Below are 12,763 nucleotides of genomic sequence, written 5' to 3'. Positions count from 1 at the left end.
CCGCGTTAATTGGATGTCAATGAGTTCGCGAATCGAACAAAGCTAGGTACCTACCTACTTATAACTGTGGTGTGCTCTGAATTCTACCTGAATAATAATTTGAATTAGGAATCACACGATGGAATTGAACAGGAAACCCGAACTCTAGTTTTTGTTACCGAAAATTAAAATACTATTTGTTCAGTATGGAGTCAGATACTTAACTGTTCAGACTCTGAACAAGCGGTTTATAATATAATAAACAATTTTTCATCATTTTAAATTTAAAAAACAAATACACTATAAATAAATTTAAGTCATGACAACGGCGCGGCGCAACATTCACCAATCACTCGTTCTGCGTAATATGTAAACCTCTGCCAACCATGTAAAATGAATACAGAAATGTATGCGAAATCGAGAATTACCGTCATATACCACCAACTAAAAATCACTAACATAACTGACCATAAATACATACCTACTTAGAAATAAGAGAAATTAGGTTAATTTACGAATCTTAGGTCTTCTGTTAACAGTATCGTCGGCGGTAGATACCTACCACAAAATGATACTGATAGCTCAAACCATTGAAGCGATCTTAAAGAATAATACTGTTACTAATATCAGTCTCGAGCGTCTATAATGTGACAGCTCTTAAAACACGACCATTTTATACAACAAGTCCATGCAGCAGCCAATTTATCGCAACCACTTTAATCGGTTGTCTCGTCAATTAATTACAACCAGATATCTGATGGTAAATGTCACCATTTTAATATAGATTCATGCCGGATTACTATTGGATACGGCAAAATGGTAAACCATACATTTTGATACCAGTAGCAGATGAATGTCAGCCAGTTGATACCGTTCACCTGGAGGAAGGATCAGTTGATAATTTTTGACAAATCTGCGAGTTGAGACAGTCGCTAGCGTTTTTTGGCGCGATAAATGACATGGTGAAGGGTTATTACCATTTCAGTTCTTAACCTAGTAGATACACTTTAAACGAAGTCTCTCCTACCGGAACCGACGCTGCACTTTGCACTGACCACAGACACTTCTGAACCGTCCCTTCTACGTCGGCAGAACTGGCAGAACTTTGATAGCTGTGGACAAAAAAATATGGGTTAAAAACTTAATTAGTAAGTATGAGTTTTGCGTTTTGAAACATATCGAGCGTTTTCGACTTAAAATACGTGACTGATTCGTTTTTAATATATTTAATATGTCTGTGTCTCACGGAAGTTTTGTTATTAAAATGAGGTTTGGGACTTTCCTGTTGACTTCACAAAATAAATGGACTTTTTTCTTAATAAAGGTCGCACTTTATCCTTATCGGCATTATTGTAAAACCTTCTCCATCTTGTTTTCGTGTTGTTTGATGAATGTCTTAGATCTACAGAGTCTTAGAAAAATGTATCAAAATCGTTAACAATATATACATACCTACATCCTATACCTATTACGTTTGTAGTTAGAATTACACTGCGTCTAGATGAATATTCATTTAACACATCTTAACTAAAGTAAGGAATATATATGCTGGCTTTATTTTTATAAAGTTATGCTGAGAATCGAATGTGTAATTATGTAGAGCATAAATAGAATACTAACTAGGTAATAGTTGATAAGAGACAGGACTTAATTTTATAACCATTTCTATCCATCCAGACCTATTAGCATAAGCACTAAAACTATAAATACAGCTGCTACTTAAACTGTTCTTATACATGCACGCAATAATTTTATATTAACATATTATTACCAGTAATAAAATCCTAGGAATAAATAAAGAGAACCAAGCATCATAAATGATTACAAGAACTAAGAAACAATGTGAATGTAGTTATTAAATTAATATTTACGGCCACAGACTTAATTGATAAACCACATAAAGTTCAAGTTAAGGCGCGGTGTATAGTAAAATGCGCTATTTTGAGACGATATTTATACAGACTTTTACAAGGATTTCATTGTTAAGGTTATGCTTAAGGTTAGTAAGTACTATTTTTGTCCCAAAATAATTTCATCATATCATCATCGTATCATTTGATTAGGTTCTCAGTTTGCCGCGGTATACTCTCATAATATTGTATATAAAATTATCTACACTTACCGTCCTACCTACCATTCTTAATTTCATTAATTACTCATCAAAATACGAATTTGCTAATAAATCTTATTCAATATAAATTGCCAGAAAAAATCCCGGAACTGACAAATCAGAATACCGATGGCGTCAGAATACGGACGTAGACACGCTGCGCGGGAATGGTGCGGGCGGCGCGCGGGGCGCCCGCCTGCCTATTCTACCACTTCGTCTGCTTCACCCCCTTGAAAACCTAAAACTCGACTTTAAGAGCGCCTTAATGTAGTTCTTCAATAACTACGCGTACGCTATGATATATCCGATGTAAAGTAAACCCTAATTGGCTTAACAATTAAAGTCCATGACACTACAAAGTCATTGCCGTATTTTACAATCATTAATTCGACGTAATAGCAAAAGAACAAATGATAATTAATTAAGTACCACAAGAATGTGATTATTGAAGTGTGATAAGCAATTATTAACAGAAGATGTCCTTACAATTTGAATTCTTATGTCATGCATGATTCCCGTGTTTGTATTTGAATTCCGCGAATTCATTGTGGTCTACAAATATGTTTTAAATTAACATAGGTGTGTAAGGTGGTAAGTGTTTTTGAATTAATGTTAGTAAACTCGCGTTGATGAGAAGTGATGGATGGGTTAATAAATAAAATAATAACATATTAAAAATTAGACCACTCCAGACTTAGAGTTATCTGAATTTATATGTCATAAAATGTACTTGTATATAATAATTTCCTATCATTTTAAACTTGCGTTATAACCATGGAAATACTTTCAATATCTATCAAATAAAATTAAGGAACGAAACACAGATCCAACGTTAGCGCAGCACCATTTTCCATAGCGGTGACTAGACGCCGACGCTCAAAAGACGCCAGTGTGGGGACCTAACGCCAACTTAGACCTAGTTTGGACATTGGACAAGCCGACCTAGCACATAATTGGTGCGACAGTATCTCGCGGCGAGATAGACTACCCGTCCCTCTTTTATAAGTTAGAAAAAGACGGGTAGTAGTAGTAGACTGTCGCGCCAATCATGTGCTAGGCCTAAAGGTCTACCTTCACGTAGGAGCGCACGGGCTGCTGAAGCACGAACATGGCAAAGATGACGACGCCCTGGAGCGCGTTGATGATGTCGAACACCGACCAGACGGACACGGAGCTGGACCCTGCGCCCGCCCACCAGGAAACCACCTCCAGCACCCAGGACAGACCCATGATGACGGAGAGCAGGCAGCTCGTACGGAAGCTAGAAGAAAACAAAGATTTTATTTCATATTATGTGTGTGGTGGCCAGTCACCTGCAATAATATTACGTTACACAATGAAGGCCGCAAAAATATCTGACACGATCTTATTTCTAGAGCCATAAGAGCGTGTCACATATTTCTGTGGTCTTTCAACATATTATTGCAGGTGACTGGCCAAAGATCGTGGGTTCAAACCTCGGTTGTGCTGTTAGTTATACTGGGTAGCCCAAAAATATTTTGGTTATAAATATTTAGGACTACATTTATTAATAACACGTATTTATTTTACAAAGTGTAATTAAAAATTAAAACTACAATCAATTATCAACAATATGCAGCAGTAAAAAAATGTCTACGTGTTTTTGGGCCACCTGTAGACCAGAAAAATCGTTCTCGAAAAAAATGCAGAAAGAGGACTTAAAATTTGGTCAGGGTCCATATCATACGAAGCAGACTTTGAAAAACTCATATCTCGTAGTTTTTTGAAAGTTATCTGAGTCATACCACAAAAAAAATAAAAACGAGTTAAGATTCCGTTATCTTTTATAAAAATACTTACATCTTTCTATACTTTTTTAACCGTTGCGTGAACCCTCCGCTGTCTCTCGTGGGCGAGCGCTCCGGAACAGCCAGCGGCTGTCCTAGCACTGTGCCCAGGCGCACCCAGTCGTCCGTCGTACTGAAGTCCGAATGGGCCAAGTCTAGTGCTAAAGCAAAAAAGCATTACATAGTATCAAGAAACAACACCCACGGAACTTGTGACTAATCCAGTCATACTCAACATGCGGTCCGCTGGTCTTTTCTAGGGGATCCATACGTGGTCACGTTTAAGCAAATCTCGCGGACCGGGGCTCTAAGGCAAACCGCCTTTGTGGCCCTCATTAAAAAAAGGTTGAGTATGGCTATACTCATCTCTCATGCAGTTGTTGAAAACTGAGTTATAGATAACGAAATATTAAAATGCGCAAAAAAAAACACAAATGTGCGCACTTAAAACTCGCTCATACAAAATTATTTGTATGCCTATACTGTATACCCGGTATTTTGCATTGCACCTTTAGTAGGTAATGATCATTATAATATGTGACGTGGCCAGATCATAGAATTTGATCACATCATGATAATTATGGTTAGGTTAGGTTTGACATTTCATGATGGGGCCAAACGATCATTTTATGAAATGAGTAATGATTTTAAGCGTATCAATCTTATCCTTACAGGAATCGGTGCCAATAGAAATTTTAAACATCCATACTGCATTTTAATGTTTGCGTATATATTGCCTTAGCTAACTTTGTAGAAAGAGACTAGAGTCTGTGCGGAAAGAGAAGAGTCGTGAAATGTATATATATGGGACCCAATATATTCTACGACACTTCTCTTTCCGCACAGACTCTAATAAGTAATAACATTAGCAGAATTAGCTAAGCGGGTGAGATGTTCAAAATGATCTTTGCACAATCTGACTTCCTTAACAATAATTTTGCGCTGGCTTATAAAAATTAATACAGACATCTAAGCATTTGTGTACCATGCATAACGATGACGTTCGGATATCAACTGCAGTTGCATTACTGTTGCGACGGCGTTGTTACTGCCGCTGTATCTGTCAATTTCCTTGACTAACTGAGTGAAACGAAATCCGCCAGACTCTGATGGCTCGGGCACCGGAGTCCGGATGGGGGAAGATCGCGCAGTCTGGAGGGCGTACTCTGGAGTACCAATTGACATAAGACCGTCGCGACGCCCTAGGTACCGCTGAAGAGACAAAGTGCAGAAAGACCTTAGCGAACTCGGCGCCGTCGACTGGACAGAAACGGCGTTGGACAGAGTAGCATGGCGGTGTTTAGTGTCGGAGGCCAAGATCCACTTCGGGTCGTTGCGTCACAGCAAGCAGTAGTAACGTTCGCCGTGATTATGACGTTCTTTCCGTCACTCATTTTATCAAGGAAATACAGCCGCAGTAACAACGACGCCGTAACAGTAATTCAACTGCAGTTGACATGCGAACGACACTTTAATCGAACTTTAACTGTTGTGAGTCACTAAAAATGAGTGATATTTTATAATACAGTTCAACCGTAAAATTTAATCGTAATTTGGTTACCATTCGCTCCTGTAATTTTGAGGTTTCCGGAAATGCCAATACCAAAAATGATAAGTGATTTTTAGTGATACCACAAATTATTCGACGAAAAATCAATGTTTACTTTCCACGTTATCGTGTTATCTTTCAATTACATAGTGATAAGTAATCGCTATTTTACTATTTTACAAAATAATGCCATTAGGGAAATCCCACGGCAAATGTTTTCAATATTAGTCATTCATAAATGAAGACATACCGTCGGGGGGATAGTGCAATACCGCGTAACTAACAAAGTCGAAAGAGTTCGAAATTCAAACATCGTACAAGGAAGTTGGACCTTACTGCATTTGTTAGTTACGCGGTATTGCACTATCCCTGACGATACCTAAACTCTTTTATTAGTACTTTCGTCATATTTTTAAATATGTGATTATGATGACGTATATAAATAAATGATGAAAGCACATGACTATTATTATGTGTTTGTTTATGTTTATAAGAATACACCTACGTGTCTTAGTCATAAAACAAATTAAAATTTTATCGCCCATTCGCATGAAATCCGAATAGGCGTGGGCACGACACGATAGTAATGAACGTTCATGTATTCCGGACTTCATATGATTAATACACCAAAATACCCATTTCCAAAAGTCTCCTAAACCGCATGTAGAGTGTGCGGTCTAGCATGAGTTGCGTTCTCGCCAAGTTCTCGCGCGCGACTCCATGCACATCTTGCGCGACTTCAAGTATGGAGTCGCGCGCGATAACGCAACTCATGCTAGACCGCCCGGTCAGGATGGTGGGAACTTAGAAGGAGATTGACTTAAACTATGTCTAATGCAACTTACGCGTGACATCCTTCAGTTTGTCGTAGTGTTTCGCGAACGCGCGCGACGTGCACACAAAGATGACGAAGTTGCTGAGTAAGATGGCCGCCACGGGCCCGTAGAAGTAGGGTAGGGCTGCTTGGTCCGCTGCAAACAAAGGCAGGGTTAGATAGAAAATATTGTCAAGAGGGCATCTAAGACTTTGGGCTTTGTCATAAGAAACACTAGATCATTTAGGCGCAGCGCAACCAAAATATTACTATATAATAGTCTGGTGAGGAGTATTATGGAATATTGCAGCGTTGTCTGGCGGCCGCATTATGCTACTCACTCACTACGGTTAGAGCGTATTCAAAAAAGGTTCACTCGTCACTTAGCTTTTCAGGCACGTGTTATGGCTAAAAGATCAATATCCTATCAACGGAAACTGCAATATTTCAAGATGGATTCCCTAGAAGACCGACGGACGCTCTTAGATGCAACTTTTTTGTACAAGTTAGTGAACCACAAAATAGATTGTCCACAACTACTGACATTGTTGAATTTTCGTGCTCCATCTCGTTTCCCCCGTAATGCTATCACCCCTCTTTACGCCCCGCTTAGAAGATCAGTCTCAGGCACTAACTCTCCAATATGCAGGTTATGTAAAATTGCTAATGGTTGCTGTGACAAGGCGGATATGCACTTTGACCCACAATATAGATTTATAACATTTGTCAGAAAATATTTGTTAAAAAATAAATAATTAGATAATAAGTTTAAATTTAAGTATTTTTATAGTTGTTTACTTATATATGTTTTGCATGCGGTGTTTACCTGTAACTGATTGTGACACCACTCCTTATATGTAATAGCTAGTACTTTTTTAATGTATCGATGTCAACAATTGTTGGTGAACCTTAAATAAATAAATAAATAAATAAATAGATTCTGATACGATTCCATTTTATACTGGAATGTGACACGCCTGCTTAATTAAGCTACACGACGCCTACACCGCGGCCCCGAAATCTGGCAACGCTCAAACGGACCTATCACCGGGCTAGGGGTCTTGGGGTTGGGTAACGATCGGTAGCAAAGAGCTGGCCAACTACAGTTACAAAGTCGTCAAAACAGACGACAATAAAATAATATTGATAAAATTGTTGACAGAAGATTGATTATTTTTAAGACATTTTTAATTTGTATCTAATAAATAATATCATGTTAATGTTAATGACGATCATAATATAAATTCATGTAGATTAGTTTAGCATAATTTATAATGTAATTTCATATTATGAGAATAAATATCTAAATCTAAATCTAAATCTAAATAACTTTTTTTTTATTATTAAAAGAGAAGTTACATAATTATTGTTACTTATCTGCCAAACTGCATAGCAGTTTGTTGGCAGAAAACTTATTCTACCCTCCACCATCGTAAAGTAAGTTATTTCTTATTTAAATTATAGTCTGCGATTTCTTACAAACGGTTATACGTAACAGATATACCTTAGTCCATTAGTAATTAATATCTGGGAGACCGAGCTTTGCTCGGAAAACATAATATAAAAACTCAAAAATGCACGTTTTCCCAGAGATAAAACCTAGCTAGATCGATTTTCCGCCCCCGAAAACCCTCATATAGCAAATTTCATCGAAATCGTTAGAGCCGTTCCCGAGATCCCCGAAATATATACCTATACATATATTATAAATAAATAAATAAATATGTTACAAGAATTGCTCGTTTGAAGGTATTAGATACATAGATTAATATATTCTATTCTATTCTATTCTATTCTATTGTCATGTGAAAAGGTAGGTCGGTACTAGATATCATCTCAACCAGACACCGGGAAACAACAAACATACGGAGTGAAGCCAAATAAAGTGTGTAAGATAATAAAGTCATTAGCAACTATACCACAATTTAATATCCTCGTCCTATCTAAAGTAGACAATTTTATATTGACCCTTAATTACCTACACATAGCTCAGTAAACAAGCGATCTAATTTATTTATTTTATTTATTTATTTATTTAGAAATTTAATTCAGGCAACAAGGCCCATATTACAAATACCTTACAGACTAACATACATATGTATTTTATAAACTTAAAACTAAACACTAGTTATTTAGTCGATAAAACGGCGTGGCTCCGTTGCATCGGCTGCTCCTGTAATTAATATCCTGTAATTTTATTGTACTTAAGGACAACGGAAGCGGGTCATCTTGCATCGGTATTTCCATATAAGGTGACCCGCTTCAACTTTCCCCGAGTGTAGATATTTATATTAGCGTTATACATAACTATACGTTTCTACGGTAACACGTGCAAGGTATAAATTTAAGGTTGTAGGCAAAATAGGTACTTATAAAACAGTCGGTTGGCATTTTAATCATGTGACCCGTTCCAATCTAAGCATAAATGTTTTTTTTAATCGATTTTTATACACAACCTTTGATACGCCTTGGCGGGATCTGAACTGATCTGGTACATTATTTAAAATTATAGGTACTAAATATTTTCGAGTACGTTTTCCATAGTAATTACAGACTTTCGGTACTACAAACAACCTGCGAAGGTTTATTTCTTTGGTGACGCTTCTTGTTTGGATTTTATGGTCTACCGGTTTTTTGTACTACATCGGTGGAAAGCGACCCATCATGTCCGAAAGGCGGAAACGGCCTCTCATACGTTCTTTTGAGAAGGTATCGAACGATATCCACTCCAGTATGTAATGCGATGGAGTTGTTCACAACTCTCTTAAATACTCGCCACACCAAAGTCACTTTGGCACTAGGAGGATCAGATCCGGTGGACTTAAATTTGGATACATTCGGGCATATTAGCCTAATAAATATATAGAGTCCAGGTAGGCAGGTACCAATAGTTATTAAGTGCTAATTTAAAAGACCTTAATTGTACGCTGGGTGTGTAAACAAGCCTTAGCAATAATTTGTGAAATAAATATGTTGGTCAAAATTAACTATGACACGAACTTGGACATCGCAAAACAAAAATTGTCTGGGCTATATAAAGGATAACTCACGCTAGAACCGTCCACTACAGTTTTCTATAGAAAACGAAGTGTCTGAAGCCCGACTCGAACCGTTCTAGCGTGAGTCATCAGCTAATTCCTTAAACCACCTTCCTCATTCAATCAGTTCTGACATAATATTTTGGTAAACCGTTTATATGAAAGACTTACTTTTGAACCAGCAGCCCTTAACCCCGAAGTTGGGCTTGAGATAAGTGCTGGGCACGGCCGGTGACAGCTCCATACTGATGGTGACCACCAACAGGATCATTGGCAGCACCACCGCGTACGCGCAGTACCACGCGAAGCGGCGTCGCATACTTCTTCTGCTTACGGACGAGTTTAGGTAACGCCTGAAAGAGATCGCCTTTAGAATACTGATTAAGTAAACTACAAGTAATGAATATTAAAAAGGAATAAAGTCAGCAGCAGAAATAGCTAAGCGAGCCAGATGTACAAAATATAAGAATTATTCCCGACCCGGCCCGGCCGCGGTAGTGACCCTGTGAAGCCGATGGTCCTGGGTTCGAATCCCGCGGTAAGGGCATTTATTTGTGTGATGAACACTAAAATTTTTCCTGAGTCATGGGTGTTTTCTATGTATATAAGTATGTATATCGTCACCTAGCACCCATTATATAAGCTTTGATTAGTTTGGGGCTATATTGATCTGTGTAAGATGCTGATGATTAAAATAACTTACCTAACATTTAGAAAAATATCGAAGCTCATTACGTTCAACCAGAAAAAACAGGACACGAACGAAAACTGGATGAGGTACGCTGAAACAAACAAATAATATCACCATCCCATCCCAAATAACAAATCAGTTCCAACTTACATAATAGTAACATCAAAATGATAATTATATTATCTAAATGATGTCAATCGCGCGTGCATTTCGCTCGTACTTGCCCGTACATGTATTGGCGCAAGCGAGACGTACGTGCGACTAAACATTTCGATATCATTTTCATGTCACAATGTAAGTTTGAATTGGCCTCTACGTTGAACATTTGTTACACGTGTCGATTAAAATTTCACGAGGCCGTAACATTTTCCACGTGGATTATGTGTATGAATTTATTTCATTCCATTTTGAAGGGAATAACCATTTTATGGGAGTAAATAAACAAATAGAATATAGAAAATTTAATTTAATTCTAAAAGGTAGACTAAAGAGTTTAAGAGGAATTCTATTATCCTCTGAGCTGATATTGTTGAAGTGAAACGAATGTCAATCAATATGAACTTCAGACAATGAAGTTGCTCGTTTGATTGGATGTCTAATCTCAACAATATCTAGGTTTTCCCCTGGGTTGAAGGGTCAAAAGCATTCACGAAAACCAATGCCAACGTCTCTAAAGGGGCCCAGTGATTAACAGTCCGCCGAACGTATCGGCCTCTTGGTTAAACGCAAAAGGTGACAGTTCCGAATAACTGACAGGCCGATATCGTCCTGCGGACTGGTAATCAGTGGGCCCCTTTATTTTGAAATTAGGTATTCGCCTCCAGAGTAAAACGGGTGCAGGTGATGAGGATTGTAATGAGTCTATTATCCTTGGTTTTTTAGGTAATTCAAGTATATTCGGCATAAATCAATCAATCAATCACTTTGTTTGCAATAAAACTTACCACCACAACCAACCACATAAAAACCACGGTGCATTGCGTTAGAGCCCGCTGGGTGGCAATGAGACAGAAGACTATTTAATTGGCCCAAACGTACGCAATGAGAGGTTTGTCACATTATGTATATCGTCGTCTACTTAGTACCCACAACACAAGCTTACGGTGGGACTATGTCGGCTTGTCTAAAATTGTACTATAATATTTATTTATTATTTATGGTCCGTCAACTACGTGGCAGCTAGGCTAAAGCTTTATAATGCCAGACATTAGAATGGCATTGCAGAGCTTTGTCATGCGTGTAACAACTTAATGATAATATGTTTACCCATGATAGTACACGCCAAGACAGGAAACGCATGGCCCGCCAGTTGCGTAGCCGCGAGGCAGGAAAAGGCTATTGCCAGACATGTAGAATGGCATGCCAGAGCTTTGCCATGCGTGTCTCGCAGCTCGGTGATGAATGTGTACACGCACGCTGTGGCCAGCAGAAATGGCACGGAGATAAGTAAACCTGTGTACAAATCGGGAGTTATTGCAAAAAAAGAAAAATTTAAATAAGGTACCTAATTTATTATCAAAGCAGATGTACCCGCAGCATTTCCCGCGTGCGCATTAGGGAAGGTTAAATAAATAATAATGTGTAAAAATCGTGAAATTTTAAATCTTTCATGCAAACTGTACTTTAGGTACATCGATTTATTTACAGTACCTAATACAGAGTTCATAACAACTTAAATACTTTAAATACTTTTGAGTACTTTAAATAGACAACCAATTTCATTATGGACTGAACATTTGTATTGTAATAATTAGCTTTTTAAAAGCGTAGGATGAGATATACTCGTAGCGTGGGTTTAAATCGTTTCAGAAAATGTAGAAGCGAAACGAAAATGTTACAAATCCATCAGTCATTCTAAAAATAACTGTTACTAATGATGCCTTAAAAATGCCTCAGAAAAATTATGGCCATTAATTACTGGATGACGTTTTCAAATTGCTTAATGCGTTTTAGTAGTAGGTAAAGTTTATGTATGAACTGGCACTTAACACTAATTAATAATATTAATGTGTAAATCTGGCCTTAGAGCTTTTTCACACTATCCAATCCGATATTTTTATTTTATTTTATTTTATTTTATTTTATTTCTATTATAATGTCACTTACAGTATACACCAAACATGACACATAAGAACATAAGCGTTAAACTGAATTATACATAACTATAATAAATTATTAACATAAAAAAACAGTAAGTCAAAAACTTAAATAATATTATTACCTAATCAGTACTAATGGTGCTCGGGGCGACTATAGCCTCGAGGTAGCGCCCGGCTGTGGCTAAGAATCTCGGTTCAGGAGTCGAGAATAAGTCCAATGTATCGTCTTGGGTCAATATGGCGTTAATAAGCTTTAGAGCTCGGTAGAGAGGTGAGTGCGAATTCGACTTACTGGTGTTTGGGATGTTGAGTAAGGGTAGTTTACGAGGACGGAGATTGTGCCTTGAAACAGGTGGAACATTGAAAGATACCTGCGCTAAGAGGTAGCTGTTATTTGTCTGGCCTCGTAGTAAACGAAGTAAGAACCGTACCAAGGCTACATTTCTTCGAGCTTCGAGTGTCTGGTATCCCACCATACCCAATACGTACGGGGTTGGATACAGATACGGATAGTAAAAATACATTTTCTTAAACAAGTATCTCGCGAAGGATTTTTGTACTTTTTCGACTGTTAGGACATATTTGTCTTCATGAGGGTTCCATACAATGGCGTTACAATCTAGTTTGCTTCTAACATATGAATAGTACAACAGATCCAGAGTTCGTCTATTTGAA

The 12,763-nt window shown here is 37.8% G+C and overlaps 1 protein-coding gene across 1 annotated transcript in view; it reads right to left on the bottom strand.

Annotated features, from left to right (window-relative positions):
* Positions 1–913: 913 nt before the first annotated feature.
* Positions 914–12,763, bottom strand: part of LOC134652810 (G-protein coupled receptor Mth2-like) — a 125,488-nt gene continuing 113,638 nt past the window's right edge. The window contains exons 4-10 of the mRNA XM_063507980.1: positions 11,256–11,441; positions 10,002–10,080; positions 9,470–9,651; positions 6,292–6,417; positions 3,911–4,058; positions 3,161–3,350; positions 914–1,091 (exon numbers count right to left, since the gene is read on the bottom strand). Of these exons, the coding sequence (XP_063364050.1) occupies positions 987–1,091; positions 3,161–3,350; positions 3,911–4,058; positions 6,292–6,417; positions 9,470–9,651; positions 10,002–10,080; positions 11,256–11,441 (1,016 nt within the window). The 3' untranslated portion in view covers positions 914–986. The remainder of the gene's footprint in view (positions 1,092–3,160; positions 3,351–3,910; positions 4,059–6,291; positions 6,418–9,469; positions 9,652–10,001; positions 10,081–11,255; positions 11,442–12,763) is intronic.

Source organism: Cydia amplana, chromosome 12 (genome assembly GCF_948474715.1).
Source record: "Cydia amplana chromosome 12, ilCydAmpl1.1, whole genome shotgun sequence".
Classification (NCBI taxonomy): domain Eukaryota; kingdom Metazoa; phylum Arthropoda; class Insecta; order Lepidoptera; family Tortricidae; genus Cydia; species Cydia amplana.
The sequence above is the reverse complement of the archived record's forward strand: the minus strand, read 5'-3'. Positions and strand labels throughout refer to the sequence as shown.